Genomic DNA, 24,285 nt, shown 5'->3' on the forward strand with positions numbered 1-24,285 from the left:
CCCTATTACCACCAATGGGTCGCAATAACTTCAGACAAATGGGTATTGGAGGTGATAAGGTAAGGATTCACCATTCCTTTCACATCTCTTCCCCCTACCACCTCACCAACCCCATCCCTTGTCAGGGACCCTTCTCACAAGGACCTCCTGCGACAAGAAGCCTGTCGCCTTTTATCCATCGGAGTGATTGAAAAGGTCCCAGATTGGTTCAAAGGAAGAGGGTTTTATTCGCATTACTTCCTAACACTGAAGAAAACGGGGTTGGAGACCCATTCTCGATCTACGCCAGTTAAATCATCACCTTCGAAAACAGATATTCAAAATGGTAACTGTCTTCACAATCATTCTAGTTCTGGACAATAACGATTGGTTTGCTGCCCTTGACCTACAAGGTGCCTATTTCCACATAGCCATACACCCTGCGCACAGACGATTCCTGCGCTTTGTCATAAACAACGAGCATTTCCAGTATAGAGTCCTTCCGTTCGGGCTAGCTTTGGCTCCAATAGTATTTTCGAAGATCCTCGCTGTCGTTGCCACTCACCTTCGCCGTCTTCGAGTGGTCATATTTCCTTACCTGGACGACTGTTTAATAAAGTATGCATCACAACAAGAAACGATGCACATGGTTACCATTGTCAGACAAACGTTCAACTCCCTCGGACTGATATTGAACGAACAAAAGTCGACGCTGACTCCAACACAAAACATAAAGTTCATAGGGGCAATTCTGGATTCCCATACATCAAAAGCATATCTACCCATAGACAGATTCTGGGCAATCAAAGACCTAGTCGGCTCACTGAAGACCCCAGCAGTCTCGGTCCATACCTGCCTTCGTCTGCTGGGCCACATAGCTGCCGCTACTTTCGTCGTCCCTCATGCACAACTCCATTTGAGAAACCTACAGCACTGGCTGGCAACTGTATATGCTCCCGCAAAGCACGACATTCACAAACTATTATCTCCTCCATCTCATGTGCATATGTCCCTGCACTGGTGGACGAACGCATCGAACATCATGATGGGAGTACCGTTCCATCGAGCAAACCCATCTGTTCAGATAACGTCAGATGCCTCGCTCATCAGCTGGGGGGCTCACATGGGCGAAGAACGCATACAGGTCCAATGGTTTCACAACAAGAGATGTCTTCACATCAACCAACTAGAGCTGCGAGCGATCTTTCTGGCATGCAAGCATTTCCTCCTGCACTTAAAAGGCAGGACAGTCAGGGTGTTGACAGACAACGTAGCGGCCATGTAGTATATAAACAAGCAGGGAGGAGCAAGATCACGCTCCCTATGCACCGAAGCGGTACGGTGTTGGAATTGGTGCATACAGAATAACATCACCATAACAGCATCCTACTTACCTGGTGCAGTCAATGTAACTGCCGACTCTCTCAGCAGGCATTTTCCCATAGACCACGAGTGGGAAGTAAGAGTGGAAGTATTACAAACGATTTTCCGCACATGGGGAACACCCCTAGTGGATCTGTTTGCAACAACCAGCAACAAGAAGTGTCGCCTCTTTTGCTCCAGGGCAGGGATCGGCAAAGGCTCTCTCGGCGATGCATTGCTAACTACTTGGAGAAAGTCACTCCTGTACGCATTCCCCCCAACAGTCCTCATCCCTAGGATGTTGGAGAAAATCAGAACGGAAGCAGCAACTGTAATCTTAATAGCTCCAGCTTGGCCCAGGCAAGCATGGTATCCGTTTTTGCACAGAATGTCTCTACGGCCACCCTGGCCTCTACCTCTTTGCCGAGATCTCCTTTCTCAAGAGCAAGGCTCTCTCATGCACCCCAGGATAGAAGCATTACACCTAACAGCATGGCTGCTGACTGGCTTGGACAAGATGAAAACCTTGGTTCAGAGCAGGTCAAGTCAGTACTGATACACAGCAGAAAGGCATTCACATGCAATACCTACCTGGCTAAATGGCACAGATACTCTCTCTGGTGCCTCCATAATAATGTCCAACCTTTGTCTTCTCCTTTACACCAAATCCTCGAATACATTCTTCATTTGCAGAATTCGAATCACTGTCGTCCCTGACGGTACATCTGGCAGCCATTAGTGCTTTCCATTACCCCATAAAGGGCTTCTTGGTGTTTTCTCACCTGACCACTAAATGGTTCCTCAAAGGCCTTATGAATCTAAGTCTACCTCGAAGACTACCTCCACTGTCCTGGAACCTTGATTTAGTGCTGGATACCATTATGTATCCTCCCTTTGAGCTTCTAGCTTCAGTGCCCCTCCAGATGTTAACGATGAAGACCGCTTTCTTACTTGCAATTACATCAGCACGCAGAGTCAGCGAGCTGGGGGCTCTAATGGCAAACCCCTCTTTCACTTCTTTCTCGAAAGACTCTGTGATATTGCGACTACACCCAGCATTCGTTCCCAAGGTCTGCTTGTCGTTTCACATCAGCGAGCCTATTGTCCTTCCGTCGTTTTACCCTAAGCTGCATGCGTCAAATAAGGATGCCTTCCTCCATACGCTCGATGTACACCGGGCTCTTTCCTTTTACATAGACAGAACCTGTCAATGGAGGCGAACAGACAGGCTCTTGGTATCAACGGCACAGCAGTCCAAAGGTACCGTGCTTTCCAGTCAACGCATCGCCAAGCTTATTATTCTGTGCATAACCACGTGCCACTCAATTTGAGACAGACCCGTCTTCTCAACCACGAGCGCACTCCGCTAGAGTGGTTGCAACCACCATGGCCTTCGCCAGGGGGGTTCCACTAGCACATATTTGTAGGGCAGCCACATGGACTTCCAGTGCTTAATTCATGAGACAGTACACTATAGTGCCGTGGTCCCCAACCTGGTGCCCGTGGGCGCCATGGCGCCCGCCGGGCCCTTTACGTGCGCCCGCGGGGCAATCTGGGCTGGCCCTGCCCCCGGGCATGCGGCAGGTGCCGGCCCTGACCCCCGCCGGCCCTGGCCCCGTCCCCTGGGGCGCGGCCCCGTCCCCGCGTGGAACCTGGGCAGCCCCTGCCCGGGATCACGGCACATGCCGGCGCCAACCTCGGGCGTGCGGCACATGCTTGGCCCCGCCCCCAGTCACGTGGCCTGTGAGCGGCCCCGCCCCCGTATGTGCAGCGCGTGAGCGGCCCCGCCCCCAGGCGCCCCGCAGCCCCAAAACGTTGGGGACCACTGCTATAGTGCAACACTGGGCTGTGGACTATGCGGTAGCTTCAACAGTCTTATCGCCTGCAAAAGTTAATTGACCCAGAGCGCTTTCCGGCCACTGCTATTCAGTCACCTAGAGTGGAGCACCCACGGGGACCACTCGAAGAAGAAGAGGAAGTTACTCACGTGGTGTAGTAACGATGGTTCAACTTCCTCTTTGATCAAGTGCGCCCCAAGCAGCATCCGCTACAATGGCGCCCCCAACCATCTCGGGCAACCAACCCACCGAACTCCAAATAGCAAGTTTGACTTCTTTGTCGAGGGCACGCATACACCAATCGCTGTTATAAACACTGAAAGCACCAATTCCATATTTCACCATCATCTACGGCCCTATTACCACCACCGGGCCGGAATATCATCCATCAAATAGGTATTGGAGTTCATAAGGACAGGATTCACCATCCCCTTTACTTCTCTTCCTCCCACTGCTCCACCAACCCCGTCCCTTTTCAGGGACCCATCTCACAAGGACCTTTTACAATGGGAAGCCTATCACATTCTTGCCATTGGGGCAATAGAGAGGGTCCCGGATGAGCTCAAAGGAAGAGGGTTCTGTTCGTGCTACTTCCTAACACAAAAAAAAATGGGGGGATTGGAGACCCATCTTCGATCTAAGCTGGTTGAATCATTACCTTCGGAAACAGCGTTTCCAGATGGTGATTCTTACTAAAATAATTCCATCTCTAGACAACAATGATTTGTTTGCTGCCCTCGACCTACAGGATGCTTATTTTCACATCACTGTACATCCGGCACACAGACAATTTCTGTGCTTCGTAATAAACAACGAACATTTCCACTATCAGGTTTTACTCCTCGGTCTCGCTTCAGCTCCCATAGTTTTTTCAAAAACTCTGGCTGTCATTGTAGCACATCTCCACCATCTGAGAGTTGTCATTTCCTTATCTGGACGATTGTTTGATCTAAGCTGCGATGCACCAATACCGCAGATGGTATCTGTGGTCAGAGGAACATTTGACTCCCTCGGCCTCATAGTGAATGAGCAAAAATCAACATTAAATCCAACACAAAGCATAAAGTTCATAGGAGCAATCCTCGATTCCCTTGTGGCGAGGGTGTACCTACCACTAGAAAGATTCCAGGCAATCCAAGACCTAGCGAACGTACTCGACAAAGCTCCAGCTGTCTTGGCACACAACTGTCTACGGCTACTAGGCCACATGGCCGCTACTACCTTCATTGTTCCTCATGCACGGCTTCATTTCAGAAGTCTACAACACTGGCTGGCAACTGTATTTGTGCCCGCAAAACACAGCATCCACAAAATAGTAACTCCACCGTCTCACATTCAAATGTCCCTACGCTGGTGGACGAAATCACGAAACCTAATGACGGGAGTTGCGTTTCATCAACTGCAGCCTTCCATTCAGATAACGATGAAGGTCGCATCATTCAAATTCTCACCAACAACATAACAGTCTGATACATCAGCCGGCTCCAGAGCAGGCCTTGGATCAAGAGCTCACAGATGCCTTCCTATTAGATTGGAGTCATCACCTGCTGTACACTTTTCCTCCAATTCCACTGATTCTGATGATCTTGGAGAAAATATTCAGAGACGATGCCATGGTAATACTTGTAGCCCCCTTCTGGCCCCATCAGACGTGGTTCCTGTTCCTCTTCCAGATGTCCATATGCCCCTCCATACCACTTACCCGAATGACATGACCTCTTGATACAGTAGCTAGAGAGTGTGACCCATCCACAGATCGACCGCCTGCACCTTATGGCCTGACTACTATCTGGTTCCAACAAACAGAAATTATCTGTTCCCAGGTGGTCAAACATCAGCACAGTAGAAGAGACTCCACATGAGCAACCTACCTTCACAAATGATCCATCCGGGATCACTTCCACTCCTGGTGCTCAGCTAATAATCTCGATCGGTTTTCTCTTCCCATCTAGCGTATCCTCAATTATGTCCTACATCTACAACATTCGGGTTTAGCGCTATCCTCCATCAAAGTTCATCAGGAGAGCATGGGATTGAAAATGGGTATGAGTATGGCCTATGTTCTTAGTTCCTAAACATACATATTTAGCCATACTGAAGTGTGTGTGTGGTGGTGTTTACTTATGCTCAGCTTACCAAGCAACCCGGATGGATCAGTGTCAGCAACCTGTCTTTGTTATTATTTACTATTTCCCAAATGTTATGTCCTCTGCAAATTTTAACAGTGGTTATTTTATGTTTTCTTCATGGTTATTGATAAAAATCTTAAATAGTATCGGGCCAAGAATTGATCTGTGCAAGACCCCACCACAAACACACACACTTGATGATTCCCTGCTTATAATTACATTTTGAAACTAATCAGGTCCAGCTTTTAATTCATTTAATGTGTGCCATGTGTGACAGGGTCTGAATAGAGGGGTACAGAAGAGTGGTAAAAGGGAAGAGTATTAGTCCTAGGTTGAGTAAGTCTCTGTTTCCAGGATAACCTAACAAGGGCTAGTCCAGCACCAGCAGGATCTTGCCAGAATCAATTAGGGCAATTAAGCACCTGGAACCAATTAGGTGGTTTCCAGAGTCAAGTGAGTCAGACTAGTCTGAATGCCTGGGATCAATTAACAATCAGTTGAGACTGGTTAAGAAGAGCTTCTCTTCAGTTATTCAGTGTTTGTGAAGAAGGAACTGATGAGAGAAAGTGTTGAGAAGAGTCTGGGAGGAGAAAGTGCAAGCAGGTGCTAGGAGGGAAGAACCTGTGGTAAGGAAGGTGCTGGGAGGGCTATAGAGAAGTATCCCAGGGATTTGTAGCTGTCATACAACTGTTACCAGACATCACAGACAACTGCTATCACAGGGTTTCTGGGCTAGATCCCGGAGTAGAAGGTGGGCCCAGGTTCCCTCACCAACTCCCTGTTTCAGTACAGGTTGAAACTCTCTTAACCGTGATTCTCTGGTCTGGCAACATCCATGGAACCAGCAGGGCAGTGGGCTGGCCGCAGTGTGCTAATGTCAGAGCTGCCCAGACCATAGCAGCAGGGCTGCCCGGTGGGGCTGGGATCCACAGTAGCTTGGTGGGACAGGGAACCATGACATGCAACTGCCCAGCATGTCCTGGAGCCCCAGCTTGGCACATGCAGTTGCCCTTGGGTCCTGGAGCCCCAGCGCAGCACATGCGGCTGCTCAGCAGGATTGGCAGGGCAGCGGGGCCAGCAGGAGGTGGGGAGCCACCCAGGAAACCAGCGGGCTGGGACAGGGGGGCTGGTGGCAGGGATCCAGAAATTACCTCCCTTGATCTGACAAAATGCCTCACTCGGGACCAGTCAGGTCCCGAGAGTACTGGAGCAGGGAGGTCCAACCTGTATTAGAAAGAGACTGGCTTTGGTACAAGGGTTTGTCCTACCCTCTATCACTTGGAGGATCCTTCGTTTTCCTGTGCTGGCCAGTAATGAGAGTAGCTCAGCAAAATAAAGCTGTTGTCTAAATTGAGGGCTGCTGAGAGCTTCTGAGGCAAGTAATCTGCCTGAAAGTGCAGGAACCATGAAGGCAGAGGAAGAGCTTTGTCACACATGTTAATTTTATACTGTTTTATTTTTTAATTAAAAATGTCATGGTGTATCCAGTCAGATGCATTATAGTTTATTAGTTTATTACATCAACACTATTACCTTTATCAACTACATTGCAATCTTACTGAAAAAATATATCAGACTAGTTTGACAGGATCTATTTTCCATATTCCCATGTTAATTGGGAATGATTATATTATCCTCCTTTAAATCTATATTAGCAGAGTCTCATGTCAGTCACTCTGTTTTCATTTCTGGGATTCATATCGTACTGACAGGCCTATAATTACCTGAGTTAGACCATTTACTGTTTTAAAAATTTGGCATTCTTTAAGTCTTCTAGAACGTCCATATTGTTCTAAGACTTATTGAAAATTAGTGTGAATGGTCCAGTGAGCTCCTCAGGCATCCAGTAAAGTGTTCTTAAACAATTCCCTATTATCTTTCATATTTTTCTGATTATATTCTTCCTTCCAGCTGATTTGCCTGCTCCTTGTTTTAAGTTTTGTGAAATCTGTCATTTCAGAACATCGCACGTGTATGTGTGTGTGTATTTTACTGGTCTGGACATCGTTATGTTACACATTATAAATGTGATAAAAATCCTGATTTTCTGCACCAAAGCAACCATTAATTTTTAGTTCTGTGACCAGTTCCTCCTCATCTATCAGGATGAGGTCTAATAGAGAATGCTCCTCTGTTCTGATGCAGAAATTGTAATATTTAGAAATTCCAAACATCTTTTCATTTTGGCAGCATGAGACTTCTAACATATCAGTTCATTTTAATTGTTAGCTTGGGTCACTTGTCAGGATTATCCAAGTATAACTCATTTAATCATTTCTCTGCCATTGCAGGTATCTGAAAACAATGATACCAATCAGTCACTCCTAGTTCTCACTCTCTGCCTATACTACCCAATAGCAAGAATGTTCATATTAAAGTGTTTCTGTTTGCAGTTCTGCTGAACACATCGACCTCATTTCTAAAAGAGAAAATAAGATTAAGTGATCTCATTACTTGAACGTTCTTAGGTGCTTGATGGATCAGAGTGGGATTAAGAGAAGATGGATCGCAGTGATGGAGAGGAGACTAGAAGGTGTTGTATTGTAAAACTGCATTTTAAAATGTTTTATTCACATAGCTGGACAACATTTCTCTCTCAGATTTTTCATCTCTCTGTATTAGGTGCAAAATATATTCAGAGTTGAGTTTAAATGTGTACTCAAAACCACTGATAGATTCAATCAACAATGTTGCTAGTGAATACTAAATACTAAAAAGTATTACAAGGAGGTATTAGTAATTACTAGTAAAATATTATTAGTAATACTAAAAAAGTGTTACAAGGAGGAAGGAGAAGAATTGTTTTCCTTGGCCTCTGAGGAGAAGCAATGGGCTTAAATTACAGCTAGGGAGGTTTAGGTTGGACATTAGGAAAAGCTTCCTACCTGTCAGGGTGGTTAAACACTGGAATAAATTGCCCAGGGAGGTTGTGGAATCTCCATCTGTTGAGATATTGAAGAGCAGGTTGGACAGACACCTGTGAGGGATGATGTAGACAGTGTTTAGTCCTGCCATGAGGGCAGGGGACTGGATTTAATGACCTCTTCAGGTCCTTCTAGTTCTAGGTTTTTAGGTGTCTCTGAATCCAGATACTCCCCTCCCCTCCCCTCCCCCTGCAGTATTAGATACAATTATCACATAATATCCAGAAGGGCATGGCATTCAATTCTGATGTCTGTATTTTGGTGAGCAGTGTTTGAGAGAAGTACAATCTGTGCTATATTTCATGATCATTTAAAATAATTAACTGTGTATGTTTTATGTCTACCTTACCTTGTCAAATGCTTCATGTAATGGAAGATTTATTATTATTGGGAATTATATTTTATTGGGCAGTAGCTCTATTATGTTGGGTTTTACAGTTTCTGTGTGTACACATATGCACGTTTTAAAAAAAATACTATTGCCTTTGAAATTTGGTCCAGGCGTTGTCCTATGTATGTACAAGTTGAACCTCTCTCATCTGGGACTCTCTGCTCTGGCAGCATCTGTAGTCTAGTAGGACCACAGATGTTGCTAGACCTGAGAGCCCCAGTCACAGAGGTTGAGGGCAGCTGGGAGTGGAGCTGTCTGGACAGTGCCAGCCTGCATGTCCAGTGACCTGGGGCCTGCAAACTCCTGGAGCAGCTGCCGCTGTTGTCACCACTGGCACGTAGAACTGGGAAACTCCGGGAGCAGCTGCCGGTGTTGTCACTGTCGTGTGGGGCCAGGGAACCCTGGGGGCAGCTGCCATTGTTGTCAACACCAGCACATGGGGCTAAGGAACCCCAAGAGCAGAGCCCTTGGAGCAGAAGAGCCAGGCACGTGAGCTGGAGGAGGTCAGGCCTCTGGGTTCTCCTAGGGCAGCAGATAGGAGGTAAGCCCCAGGAGAGACCCAAAGGCTGACCTCCCCTTGTCTGGCAAATTCCCTTGTTTGGAACTATTCTGCTCCTGAGGGTGCTGGGCCAGGGAGGTTCAACCTGTAGTTAAAAGAAACAACTGAATCTTGTTCTCTGAAAATCAGTATTTGATTCATGTGTGGATTTCCTAGGATTGCTTCACGTACAGGTGCTCTGAAACATTTTACATATACTCCTTGAGACTCTAATCAAAGCAGCACAAAGGCAATGGTGCTTTAGCAAAATTAAATAGATACAAGTATTTGTACATTGAATGATTTAATGTCACTGACTTCAGGTTATTTACTCACAGCTAATGCGCTTTAAAGTGTTTTAACCCACCCTGTAGTATTAATATGTATACTTAGAGTAGTGTTGATGCTTTTATGGCTGGCTCTGGATCTCTGTACTCGGCAAATGGTTTCTCGTGTGGCTCGTATTAAAGACCAGTTAAGTTGGTATATTCCTGACCAAATGTTTTATCGCTGCAGATTTGACTTGATCAAGAGGGAGAGTATTAGGGGAGCCTGGATGTCCTTCCCTTGACAGTAAATGAGGATGTCTACCTTAACCACAGTGCGTGTCTCTAAAAAGGAAACCCAGGCCTTTCTCAAGTCTGGTGCACACAAGCACGCAGGCAAGGCCAAGGGAGATCCTTTGAGAGGCAGGGAATGTTTTGCACAACAATGCAGATTAAGCAGTACGATGAGACCACATCAAGAACACTTGACAAGCAATCTTGTACTGGTACTTCTGTTTGTGATTAGTACAAATTTCAGATGCAGCCGTAAAAAGGTCAACTATGCATGTAATTTTTTGCAACATCCTGAGTAGTAGGATATACCCCAAATAGGGCATTGAGCATTTTAGGTATCCTATATGATACATAATCAACTGGTAAATATTATTAGAACGACCAAATCTCACTTTACTATAAAATGGGCTTAGTAAGAAGAATCGATAGAAGGGAGTGAGCAGGATTGACCCACGGGTCCTGCTCGTGGTAACTAGAAATAAATAGGCCTTTCATACTGGCTACATCAGTGCATGGTGTTCCGATGGGTAGAAATGACCTCCTGCCTGGTACTGTAGGTAGCATACAGGTGAAATGTAAGTGAAGTAGGCTTAATTATTGTATTATGGTAGATCTTCTATTAATTGCTTTTGCAATGCTTTGTGCTGTATTAATTGCTTTAGAATATATAGTATTTAAGGTTTAAATTGTATAGTCATAGTTTTTAAGGCTTGTAAAACGTAAACAACTATATTGACTGCTTAAAGCGTGTAATAAGTAAGAAAGTGGTTAAGTCTCTCTGGAGTGTTCTGGTTTCCCTTGAATCTAAAATAAATGGAACCACACAACAAACTGTTAATTTTTAACTTTTAAAACTAGATGGAAAGACTGACATTCATTAACTGAAACAGTCTCTAAAATGATGCAGTCTCCCATTGTTCTGTTTATTATACGTGGTTCTGTTCGTTTTTGAGTATTGCAGATTAGGGATGTTAAATATTGATTAATTGAATAGTCGAATAACTTCATGAATTCTTCTCAGTGAGTTGCCTGTCACCCTGTGCTGCTGCCTCTGATAGATTGGCAGCAGAGTGGAGTGGCAGCAACCCCTGTCTAGGGAGGGTCTGAGCTCCTGGACCTGGCATGAGCCAAAAATGAGCCAGGCTGCCGGTCCACCTGGCTCCTAATACACATTAAATGCAGAGCCGCAGCAGGGGTAGATCCGGACCCATTGCAAGCAAGGACTGAGCCAGACTCCTGGCTAGCCTGCTAAAATAAATTACTGGGGGGGGGGGAGAGGAGGGAGGTGAAATGCATGTAGTCTATAGTATTAACCTATATGCTTTTGCTTATCAGTTAATCAACTACACTATTACATCCATGTTCCAGATGAGTCAATTGGTGAGACAGATTTGAAAGGTACTTGACTGGGTTCTGTTAAAAATAGTCCTGTCAGACAAAGATATAAAGTATTACTGTTTTTAACCTTTTCAAACTTCATTTTCTAAATTTTCTTTTTTTGTTAGTCTCCTTATTTATGCATATGCTTTGGCCTTTAACAAAGTGTAAATGCCATTATAAAAATGTGTAATAAACACAAGTGTACAGCTGTTATTGTTCATTTTAGCATTGAACAGATTTCTCATCTCCATTTCAAACTGAAGGTGCTATAGAAACTACTCCTTAGAATATGCAAATGCCATTCTTGTCTGATTTGAACCTAATGGCCCAGCCTTTCTAATGACTGAGAATTTGTCTACACTGGCAATGGAATGACACAATTTTTGGCTTTCAGTCGTGTTAAAATACACACACATCCCCCAAAGACAAAAGTTTTGCCGACGAGAGTGCAGGTATGAACAGCGCTTACAAAGCTAACCCTGATCATTGGGGGCCAACAACAGCTTCTCTGCATAGCTTTTAGCAGCACAGCTTTATTTACACAGTTGTGTATTGTGCACATGAGCTTAGCCTACACTTGAAATTGAATGAGAGAACTTTTGTTGTTCATGGATGCTTAACAATCACATTGAATTATCGTCTCTACTTCCATGGCAAGTGCAAGTGTAAATTGTTTTGTCAGGAGGATCGCTCCCCTGCCAACAAATTGAAAGCTGCTCACGGGGAGTAGACATATTTTTTTCATCAAAAATGCCAACAGACAGTATTTACAGGACTTAGAGCCCTGTTGCTAGATCAACACTGCTTTGTCATTAAAAGCTGTATAGTGAAAATATAGCCGTAACATCATTATAATCTCAGTAAGTGTGTTTTTCAGCTTTCATGTGTGCTAATTGGTCTCATCTATGTGTGACATTTATAGTTATCTCTTACATTAATTTGGTGGTAGCCCTCACTCCCTCCTGCACCCGAATCCCTCTGCCCCAGTCCAGAGCCTGCCCCCCCTCCGAAACCCCAACCCTCTGCTCCAGCCCAGTGAAAGAGAGTGAGGGTGGAAGAGAACTAGTAGTAGGCAGGACTGAGAGAGGGTGGCAGGGATTTGGGGAAGGCGTGAGGTAGAACCTGGATTTCCCTTTAATTCAGAAAGTGATATTGATGTAAAAAGTTTGGAGACCACTACCCTACAGCATTGGGAGGTTCAGAGCAACGTGTTCCACATGTTTCCTTTGGTTGTCCTCCACCAGAATTACAGCTATCAAATGATCATCAACCATCAAATAATCAATTCTCTATCACCCTGTGTCTGTCAGTCACTAGATCCTGATGAAATGCATCCTAGAACACTTAAGGGGCTGATAGAAGAGGTATCTGAGCATTTACCTATCATCTTTGAAAAATCATGGAAGACAAGAGATTACAGAAGACTAGGAAAGGGCAAATACAGTGCCCATCTATAAAAAGAGAAATAAGAACAACCCAGAAAACTACAGACCAGTCAGATGTGGAGAAATTTGAGACGGTCCAGAGAAGAGCAACAAGAATGATTAAAGGTCTGGAGAACATGAGCTATGAGGGAAGACTGAAAGAATTGGGCTTGTTTAGTTTAGAAAAGAGAAGACTGATAGGGGACATGATAGCAGTTTTCAAGTATTTAAAAAGGTGTCACAAGGAGGAGGGAGGAAAAATTGTTGTCCTTGGCCTCTGATAATAGGAGAAGCAGCAATGGGCTAAAATTGCAGCAAGGTTGGACACGAGGGAAAATTTCCAAACTGTCAGGGTGGTTAAGCACTGGAATAAATTGCCTAAGGAGGGTATAGAATCTCCATCTGTGGAGATATTTAATAGCAGGTTAGATAGACTTCTGTCAGGGATTGTCTAGAAGTGCTTGGTCCTGCTATAAGGGCAGGAGACTGGACATCATGACCTCTTCAGGTCCCTTCCAGTTCTAGCATTCTATAATTCTGTGATTCCCAAACAAACCAAGGCTAAGGACACCAGCCCTGTCTGTCTTGGAAAATAGCTATTGGTGAACTTATCCTTCATGAATTTATCTAGTTCTTTTTTGAACCCTGTTAAAAGTCTTGGTCCTCACAACATCCTCTGGCAGGGAGTTCCACAGGTTAACTGTGTGTTGTATGAAGAAATACTTCCTTTTGTGTCTTTCAGACTTGCTGCCTATTAATTTCATTTGGTGATCCCTAGTTCTGATGTTATGGAAAGGAGTATATAACTTTTCTTTATTTACTTTCTCCATACCAGTCATGATTTTATAGACTTCTATCATATCCTCCCCTTTAATCATCTCTTTTCCAAACTGAAAAGTCCCAGTCTTATTAATCTCTTCACATATGGCAGCCGTTCCATACACCTAATGATTTTTGTTCCAGTACCAAGATACCTTTTTTGAGATAAGGTTATCACATTGGCACACAGTATTCAAGATGTGAGCATATCATGGATTTATATAGAGGCAATAATGTTCTCTTTCTTATTCTCGATCTCCTTTTTAATGATTCCCAACATTCTATTTGCTTTTTTTACTGCCACTGTACATTGAGTGGATGTATTCAGAAAACTATTCACAATGACTCCCAGATCTCAGTCTTCAGTGGTTTCTTCTAATTTAGACCCCATCATTTTGTTACATATTGTTGGGATTGTTTTCCAATAGGCATTATTACATTAAAATTCATTTCCCATTTTTTCCCCCCTCACCCAGTTTTGTGAGATCCTTTTGAAGCTCTTTGCAGTTTGCTGTGGAGGGGTTGCAACAGCTTTGGAGGGGATAGGGTCATAATTCAAAATGATTTGGACAAATTGGGGAAATGGTCTGAGGCAAACAGGATGAAGTTTAATAAGGACAAATGCAAAGGGCTCCACTTAGGAAGGAACAATCCATGTCACACATACAGAATGGGAAGCGACTGTCTAGGACCGTGGTCATCAACCAGTAGATTGCGATCTACTGGTAGATCTCGGAGGCGCTAAGAGTAGCTCTTGAGCCCTCTCTGAACTGCGTGCCTGCGCAGTACATTTACATTAGATTTCCTCATTTGAGGAGCAGCTACTCACCGAGCAACAGCACAGGTGAGTAGCTGCGAGGAATGGTGGGAATTTTGGTTTTTTTTAAGTAGCAGTATAAGGATTGGGGATAGCAAGTGATGGAGAGGAGGAGCATAGAGAGGGCAGGGCTTCAAGGAAGGGGTGGGGCAGTAGATCTTGGCTTGGTCTGTCATTTAAAAAGTGATCTTGGGTATAAAAAGGTTGGAGACCACTGGTCTAGGAAGTAGTATGGCAGAAAGGAATGTAGGGGTCATAGTGGACCACGAGCTAAATATGAGCCAACAGTGTGACGCTGTTGCAAAAAAAGCAAACAGGGTTCTAGGATGCATTAACAGGTGTGTTGTGAGCAAAACACGAGAAGTCATTCTTCCGCTCTACTCTGCGCTGATTAGGCCTCAGTTGGAATATTGTGTCCAGTTCTGGACACCACATTTCAAGAAAGATGTGGAGAAATTGGAGAAGATCCAGAGAAGAGCAACAGGAATGATTAAAAGTCTAGAGAACATGACCTATGAAAGAAGACTGAAAGAATTGGGCTTGTTTAGCTTGGAAAAGAGAAGATTGAGAGGGGACATGATAGTGGTTTTCAGGTATCTAAAATGGTGTCACAGCAAGGCGGAGAAAAATTGTTCTTCCTGGCCTCTGAGGATAGAACAAGAAGCAATGGGCTTAAACTGCAGCAAGGGAAGGTTTAGGTTGGACATTAGGAACAAGTTCCTGCCTGTCAGGGTGGTTAAACACTAGAATAAATTGCATGGGGAGGTTGTGGAATCTCCATCTCTGGAGATATTTAATAGCAGGATTGATAAATGTCTATCAAGGATGGTCTAGACAGTATTGGGTCCTGCCATGAGGGCAGGGGACTGGACTTGATGACCTCTCGAGGTCCCTTCCAGTTCTAGTATTCTAGGATATGATTCTAAGCTCTCTTGGCAATCATTAAGTAGTACCATGTTGGCCGTAAACTTATTCTTACTATTAAATAATTATATACCAAGATCAACAGTGTAGTTCTCATCAGTGTCACAATTGGTGAGGCATTTCATACCACTGTTGGAGTCTGGCAAAGCCATCTTCTTTTGCTCACATTGTTCAACCTCTGTTTGGAGCACATAGAGACTAATGCCCTAAAAGATCACACATGCACAGTCAGCATTGAGGGGTGAACAATCTTAATTCTTTTTGGTTCGCAGGTAACATTGACGGCCTGGAAGGTAGCGAAGATTAAATTGCCAACCTTGTGAAATGGTTGGGTCAAATCTCCACAAAATATGACCTAGAAATCAATGCAGAATAACCCAAGCTAATGGTGAACAAATGTAACAGAATGAGCTTACATATCACTGTCAGTGGAAAAGGGTTGTTGGAAACAGTGAAACAGTTCAAGTATTTGGGGACAGTCCTCACTGATGAAGGATCCAAGGCAGAAATTTTTCTGGCAAAACTGCTGCAGCAGGAATGGCAAAGCTAAAGCCAGTCTTTAGGAACAAGAACATCTCTCTAGACCACAAACTGAAAGTGTTGCATGCACTGGTCATCTCTGGGGTTTTTTTTGTTTGTTTGTTTTTTTAATTACAGCCGAAATTGAATGGAAAATACAGGTCGTAGAGATGAGATACTTCCATAAATCCTGGGCATCTCCTCCTTTGACCACGTCATGAATGAAGAGGTCCACAACATCATCATTCAATGTGCTGGGTCACATGAAGACCTCCTGATGTCTGTGAAGCGCAAGCTGAAGTGGTACGGCCATGTAATAATATAATCTGGTCTATCCAAGATCATCCTCCAAGGGCTAGTATAAAGAAAGAGAAGAAGAGGTAAACAGAAGAAGAGATTGATTAGCTACATAAAAGCGTGAACATGAATGGATTTCACAGTGACTCTCATCACTGGCACACATTCCTCAGGGATGGAGACAAATGCTTGGTTGCTCACCAATGATGGTTTCCCACGACCAATATGGTTGTATTGGGGTGTAGAGGTGATGCTTATGTGGATTGAATGCAAGAGTCAGAGCAGTTTTTGCACAGATGATTTCCAGATGGATAATTTCCTGCATTGCAATGTCATATGTTGTATCTTATATCATATGTCCCTACAGCTTATGTACATTTAATGAGGGTGCAGATAACACTGACAACATTCTCAGTGATGATTCAGTATTGGACATTTGCAGGCTATGTACATGGTCTTCTGCACGTACTATTACCAAGCACTATGTGGTTATTACTATGTGTAGGTCAGATGAAAACTTTGTGAAGGCAGTTCTGCAGTTGTTTTTTAAGTAAATAATCAGCCTCAACTCATATTTAGATGGCTCATGAATCAGCTCAGAGAAATGCATTTGCAACCACTCGAAGAAAAAAGATGGATCCCTACTTGCACTTGTTCTTTGAGACTTGACAAATATGTGTATTCCATAATGACCCTCTGTTCCTTTTACAGTAGAGCGTTAACTCTTAACAGTTGTTGCTAAGGAATTGAGAGAGGCCAGGGCAGTGCTGCCCCTCAGGAGCCAAGATGGGAGCTAAGGGTCAGAATGTGCTAGTTCTATCCCTGCAGGTACTGCTAGGAAGCTTCAGTGCATTGGGCAGGCAAATACCTGAATGGAATAAAAAGCAGGACAATGTAGCACTTTAAAGACTAACAAGATGGTTTCTTAGATGATGAGCTTTCGTGGGCCAGACCCACTTCCTCAGATCAAATAGTGGAAGAAAATAGTCACAACCATATATACCAAAGGATACAATTAAAAAAAATGAACACATATGAAAAGGACAAATCACATTTCAGAACAGGAGGGGAATGCGGGGGGGGGGGGAGGAAGGAAGGTAGGGGTCTGTGAATTGATATTAGAGGTGGGGAGAGTGGGATGTTTGTGAGTTAACGGTATTAGAGGTGATAATTGGGGAAGCTATCTTGGTAATGGGTAAGATAGTTTGAGTGTTTGTTCATTCCTTCTCGGAGAGTGTCGAATTTTAACATGAATGACAGTTCAGAGGATTCCCTTTCAAGTGCAGATGTAAAAGGTCTTTGTAGCAGAATGCAGGTGGTTAAGTCATTGAGAGAGTGTCCTTTCTGGTTAAAATGACAAGAAACTGTTTTTTCTTTGTGATCTTGTCTGATATCTGTTTTGTGGGCATTGATCCTTTGGCAAAGTGTCTGAGACGTTTGTCCAATGTACATAGCAGACGGACACTTTCGGCACATGACTGCATAAATTATATTTCTGGATGCGCAGGAATATATGTTCTTGATCTTATAACTCACTTGGTTAGGTCCAATAATGGTATCAGCAGAATGAATATGTGGACAAAGCTGGCAACGGGGTTTGTTGCAAGGGAAGGTACCAGGGTTGGTATTAGTGTGGTATGTCCTGTGGTTGTTGGTAAGAATCATCTTGAGGTTAGGTGGTTGTCTATAGGAGACTATGGGTCTGTCTCCCAGGGTGGAATAGATATCCACCCTGTAGCGAGGTCACACTCACCTGGCCAGGTACATGTGCCTGCACTCTTTGTTTCAAAAGTCCCAGCAGCACATTATCCTGGGTTCTGCAGCTCTTCCTGTCAGCTAAGTCCTGGTCTTCAGTAGTCGCTATGGTCTACAGTCCAGTCTGCACTAAACTCTCCACAACAAAATGTCCATGGTGCTGCAACTGTCTCAGTCAGCTAGAGACCCAGTATGCATATTTGGATTCCAAAGACAAGCTGCCTGGCTCTGGCCCAGCTGCTTTTTTTTATAGTGACCTACCAGGCCTTGATTGGCTGCCTCTCACATTGCCATTTCAGGTTGCTTGGAAGTCTTCTCTACTGCTCTCTTCCTGGAGCAGGGTGTGCCAAGACCTCAATCCTCCAGCAGTGCTTTTGGGCTTGGTCCACCCCATCGCAAACCCTTACACCTTGAAGAACAAGTTACCATCTAGATAGATAACTGTCAGCTTCCTAGCTACAGCATTTTCATGCTGAAGTGCCAAAGACTTGGCGTATCACAGCTATCACATACTAGGTGGGTCAGATGATTCATCATTTGAGGTATACAAGACCTCCAGTGCACCAGAAAGAATCAAGCTGATTTTTACAGTAGTCATGGTAATCACATGAGCCAAAAGGATATGCACTTCCACTGCAAAGATCTAGAGAACAGTCACATGGTCACTAATATCTCTTTCAGTTACTATAAAGTACACTTTAAGTCTCTGCAGAGATGTCCTTTAGGCAATGGTTCAGACACAAACTTTCTACTTGAGTAGTTTAAAAAGGGAAGGAAGAAAAGGAATCTTTCCTATTCATTGTCACTTTTCTGTCCCTTCTTACTGTTTTTCACAACTGGTCCGTCCCATACATTTCAGAATTGCTGTAGACTCTGGGCTGCAGAATGGAAGATTTCTTACCTGATAATTTCCTTTTTGCTAGCAGACACAATGTCACTGCCAAGGGTCAGCATTTTACTTAGTTTATTAATTGCAGTTTTTATTGCATTGTTAAACCGTGCCAGAGCAAGGGGTCAGCTGGGGGCAGTGGGAGAGAGGGGAGGGAGCAGTTCCCAGAGTGAAAGCCCGGCTGGGGACAGTGAGGCACAATGAGGGCAGGATTCCTACCTCTTCATTGGAAACAGGATGGGAGTCACTTGCTTTCTCCTCTCCTATCCTATCCACTCCCTGCCCTCTAGAGATGGGTTTCGTTACTACACCTGATGGGACACTGTCAGGACCCCCCACAGTTGTTGCCTCTGTACTTGGCCAGAGTTTATGCAAGTATCAGGTATTAATTGCCATTAATTGACAGCCCTACTTGTCAAACAATAAATGTATATCAGATGTCATGTGTAATATGGTTCTATTGAAGTCATTTATCTAAATCAGATTATTTTTATTTTTCCTAATGCATTATTAATATGGCAGGATTTCAGTATCTGACTTTATAGTAGAGTACACTTCTCTTATGAATTTTTGTAGGTTTATACAGTCATGAGAGCATTTTAAAGGTCTATATGAAATAGAATTATTCCCATTTTATGGATGGGGAGTGGGGCACAGAATGACCATGTGACTGGCCCACAGTCATACAGGAAGTCCGTGGTAAAAGAGGAAGTTAAACCGTATTTCCAAAGTCCTAGACTAATGCCCTAATCCTGGGATTATCCTTACTCTGAAAAATTCACTGATTTCTATTGGCTGCTGTTTCTCTTATAAACTATAAAACAAATCCAATTTAGCAAAGACCAACTCAAGGAAAAAATACATTTATAAATTGAGAGATTATATGCTTTAAAATCAATAGGGAGCATTTTTTTATGAACAGTATTCATATTGATAGAATCAAACTATCAAAAGCATTTAAAACCATTAATTGTAAAGATCTTTTGTGTCTGACTCATCCTGTTTAAGATGATGATTTAACACCAAATGAATTTTAGTTTGAAACTGAGGATTATGTATCTTTCTCATTTTGTAAAAGGAGACTATAATTTTATCGAAATATTTATTTTTATTAATTATGACTAAATGCTCTAATGATTGGAGCCCTGTTGTGCATATAAGAGAGTATCACAAAGAACTTGCCTTCTAAATAGACAGGCCATACAGAGGGAAAGGAAAAAGGTGTACAGCGGAGGAAGAGATTTGCACAGAGAGTGCCTGGGCAGGTTAGTGTTACTAAGAAAAAGCCAGTAAATTTTCTCCATCAAAATATTCCAAGTTGCCTGGTTATTATTATTTTTCTCCTGTCTATAATTACACTAAATACCTTGATTATTTATGACTGTATTTCTGTAAACATTAATGCTCTGAAAAAAAAATTCTGTAGACTTTTAATGAGATCATTCACATAACATTTAATAAACTTAAAAAACAACAAATAGTCTGGTAGCACTTTAAAGACTAACAAAATATGTAGATGGTATCATGAGCATTCGTGGGCACAGCCCACTTGTGTTGAAGAAACACTGTTTTGGGGGGGGGGAGAAAAGTTTGCACTGTCCACATTGGGGAAATGTTCTTTATTATTCTTATTTCGTAGGGCAAATTTGATTTCCATTGTGATATGGGAGGAGAGTGAAGGGGAGAAGTTAAAAAAAAAATCAGTTAAATGACTGTTCCAGCAACATGTAATTGCTCTCCCTCTGTAGACTTGCCTTAATCTTAAGTCACGTGGTGTTTCAGGCAAGGTACACAGTGTTGCTGTGGAACATTTCTTTTTATCAGAAAAGGTTTCAAAGTGATCTGCAGATAGTGAAATTCAGACTAGTCAACTGAAAGAAAAATTGCTTTGTTTTGTCTGGACATGTTATGCCGATAATGTGTAAGTACAGCACTTCAAAAGCTGATGTTAATAGTGAAGAGGACTGTTGTTTTTGTCTCTATTTGTAGGTAAAATCAAGTGCATTTAGCACAGTTATATTGACACACAGTGCTGCTTAAGAACACAATCCGTTTATAGTAGGATTAGCATTGTGCATAATTATATAAATGGAGTTTGTGTTTGTAATACAGATTACAAGTGGATCAAGAATTTGTAGCAAAATTCCTAGACAATTTTTTCCTTGTCTTTTAAGTTATTATTTCCTTCTTGAACATTACTTTAAGAAATGTGTTCTTTATATTGCTCACTTCTGGTGAATGCTTTATACAGAATATAGTAAGTCCATATAATACCTATCCAGTGTTGTTTTCATTTCAGACCTACCTTTTTAAAATAGTGATTTCATATTTATAACACAGATCTTTTATTAGGTTAAAAGAGAATCTTTTATTCAGTAGTCTTGATAATACAATTTGAGGTTTTCTTTTGCTTATGGGATAAACTTTATCTGGATTAATTAAACATTTCTTTTTGGTTAATGCAAAAGTGATTTTTGTATTTAACATAGTTAATTATTTTAAGTAAAAACAGTTGTCTTTATGGCAAAAATTCCACATACATTACAGTGAGCTAGTATGCATTTAAATCACCCACGTAATCTTTATGTGAACTATTTGCATTTGCTTTCTTTCTGAATTCTAGAATCCAAATTCTATTAAACTGATGAAATCACAAGACATTAGAAAAGCATAAATATGTTTCTTATTGAAAAGATGTTTTTCGTTATTTCTTTTCATATTTTAACTAATGTGTAACTGTTTCATAGCACAAAACTGCTAGTAGTTAATGTATCATTTTAGTTACTTATTCAGAAGTTTAATTATATTTTAAAATTTAACAAAAATGAATCTTTGTTTTATCAAGCTTGCAACGTCTTACCAAATGATTGCTGATATTTGGGGGAAATAAATGATTCTGTATTTTTCCCCTTGTTACAGAATATAGTCGTTTTGAAGCTAAAATACATGACTTACGGGAGCAGATGATGAACAGTAGCATTAGCTCAGGATCAGGATCTCTGCGGACCAGCCAGAAGAGGTCCCTATATGTTAGGTAAGCATCTTCCTCCCCAAATTTCTCTTATGTCTTTAAGCTTAAATACTTTTTCTTCTGAATTCAAGTGTGCATACTGTTCTATTTAGATGTGATGAAATTGAACAAAATGCAGATTTACAATGGCTTCAGTGAGATTTCATTTGCAGAAAATAAAATATACTTGCTAAAAAAGTAATCATATATATCAAGCAAATTTTTTTACTTCGCAAAACTACAATAGTCTTTACCTTTTCAGCTGTTTACCGAGACGGGGGGGAGGGGGAAAAGCATAATTTCACTATTTATCTTAAATATTTTGGCAGTTGTATTCAGGTAGTCCAGGCTGGCTTAAATATGTGGACTCTTACACTGATATCAAGCAAACAATTTATCTTGACTAAGTGAAGTTGAAAATATTTTGAAAATACAGTTTTCCTTGTAATTCTATGTGAATACAAATTCATTCCAAATCACTTTTCGTGTAACATAGTTCCTTAATCCTGATTCAATTATGTCTTGTTTGTACTGAGAAATGTTTAATTCTCCATGATTATTCATAAGGATAAGAAGCCAGTGCACTGAAAGTAGTGAGCTCAAATATCTTCAATAAAGATAACTATCTGGAATAGGAAAAACAAAAAAATGCAAAAAACAAAATGGAACCATGAAAAAGTGTTTCAAATTATTACTAAATGTGTGGGGATTGTGCTGAAATGCAGGTTTATTAATATGCAGCTAAACTTTGATAGCAGTTTGATAAACTGTGACATGCACATTGCAGAATTTAGATATAAAAGCTTGTGCTAAAAACAAATTAGACTTTTTTGACCTGTTCATTTTGTAAGGGGTAATAAATCAATATTGGATTAGTACAGCAAATTTCTTCTTGCTCAGGGCAATTTACTTTTAAATAGGCGAAAAAATATATTGTTTGTCATTATCATCAATCATGACTATAAAGGGGAGGCAAGTACATTTTATGTTTTTACTGGCAAAATTTCTTCACTCTTTTGCAAGGCTGAACTATTACTGGTTGAGCTTCTCTTAACCGGGCCTTGCTGGTCCAGCAACATCCCTAGTCAAGCAGGACCACCCAGGAGAGGAGAGAGTCTCGGTGGAGGGCTATTGGCTGGGAGGCCTGCAGCAGGGCTAATGCCCAGTAGCGGGGCTGCCCTCTGACAGCAAAACCGGAAGCCCCGCCATAGGGTCACTGCCTGGTGCCAACACTACAGAGGCTAGGGGGGTGGGAGGCAGCAGGGCTGGAGCCCAGCAGCGAAACTGCCCAGAGAGACCAGGAGGCAGCAGGCCCGATACTGCCAAGTGACCCAGCTGCCTGGTGGGACTGGGAGGCAGCATGGCTGCATCATGGGGCCAGGAGCCTGACCTTGGGGCTGCCTGGCAGCAGGACCCAGAACCTGGGAGTGGACTGCCCAGCAGTTCAGCAAAAAGCCTGGCAGCCCTGCCCAGCAAGGCTGAAGCTCAAGCGGGGCTTGTCACCCAGCAGTGCAACTGGACCCTATACCCCACAGGCATGGAGCCCTGCAGTGGGGCTGTACATGCCAGCGGCAGGGCTGCCATGGTGGAGCCAGAACCCTGCACACAGAGGAGCCAGCAGCAGAGAAAAGCCAGCTGAGAGGCTGGTAGAGAGTCTGGCTTGAGGGGGCACTGACAGGGATGGTCCCAGAAATGACCTTCCCTGGTCCAGCAAAATCCCTCATCTGGAACTGGTCAGGTCCAAATGATGCAAGACGAAGGAGATCCAACCTGTTCAACATTAGATAATTAAGCCTAACTTAGAAAATGTTAGTTTTATTCTAACTGCTCCTTTTCTATTTTGTGGTACGAACCATAGCCCAGCCCTTCCTTCTGTCTAGTTCATCCTTCACAGTTCTTCACTAAATGCTTCTCTCTTTATCCAATCATATTCTTATGAGAGGATAGTCCTTTTAGAGCAGTGATTCTCAACCAGGTGTATGTGTACTTCTGGGGGTATGGAGAGGTCTTCTGGGGGTACATCAACTCATCTACTAGGCAAATATTTGCTTAGTTTTACACCAGGCTATGTAAAGAGAACTAGCGAAGTCAGTATAAACTAAAATTTCATACAGACAATTATTTGTTTATACTGCTATGAATACTATACACTGAAATACAAGTAGAATATTTATATTCCAATTCATTTATTTTGATAAATGAGAGAGTAATTTTTCATTCCAGGACACCTGTGTCACTGAACTGTCTCAGAAAAGTATCAGAGGGGTAGCTGTGTTAGTTTGGATCTGCAAAAGCGACAAGGAGTCCTGTGGCACCTTATAGACTAACACATGTATTGGAGCATAAGCTTTCATGGGCAAAGACCCACTTCATCAGATTCATGTAGTGGAAATTTCCAGAGGCAGGTATAAATATGCAGGCCAGAATAAGGCTAGAGATAACGAGGTTAATTCAGTCAGGGAGGGTGAGGCCCACTTCTAGCAGCTGAATACCAAGAGAGGAGAAACTGCTTTTGTAGTTGGCTAGCCATTCACAGTCTTTGTTTAATCCTAAAATGATGGTGTCAAATTTGCAGATGAACTGTAGCTCAGCAGTTTCTCTTTGAAGTCTGGTCTTGAAGTTTTTTTGCTGCAGGATGGCTACTTTTAAATCTGCTACTCTGTGTCCAGGGAGATTGAAGTGTTCTCCTACAGGTTTTTTTATATTTCTATTCCTAATATCTGATTTGTG

General features: G+C 42.6%; 1 protein-coding gene across 12 annotated transcripts in view; it reads left to right on the forward strand.

Annotated features, from left to right (window-relative positions):
• DLG1 (discs large MAGUK scaffold protein 1) overlaps nucleotides 1-24,285 on the forward strand; it is a 360,129-nt gene that overhangs the window by 242,009 nt on the left and 93,835 nt on the right. For 11 of the 12 annotated variants that reach the window (XM_075938333.1, XM_075938326.1, XM_075938327.1 and 8 more), the window contains one exon: nucleotides 21,465-21,579. In XM_075938333.1, the coding sequence (XP_075794448.1) occupies nucleotides 21,465-21,579 (115 nt within the window). Of the gene's footprint in view, nucleotides 1-20,229; nucleotides 20,467-21,464; nucleotides 21,580-24,285 lie in introns of those variants that run through there. The other variant, XM_075938335.1, reaches the window with a different exon arrangement.

Source organism: Pelodiscus sinensis, chromosome 10 (genome assembly GCF_049634645.1).
Source record: "Pelodiscus sinensis isolate JC-2024 chromosome 10, ASM4963464v1, whole genome shotgun sequence".
NCBI classification, from domain to species: Eukaryota; Metazoa; Chordata; order Testudines; family Trionychidae; genus Pelodiscus; species Pelodiscus sinensis.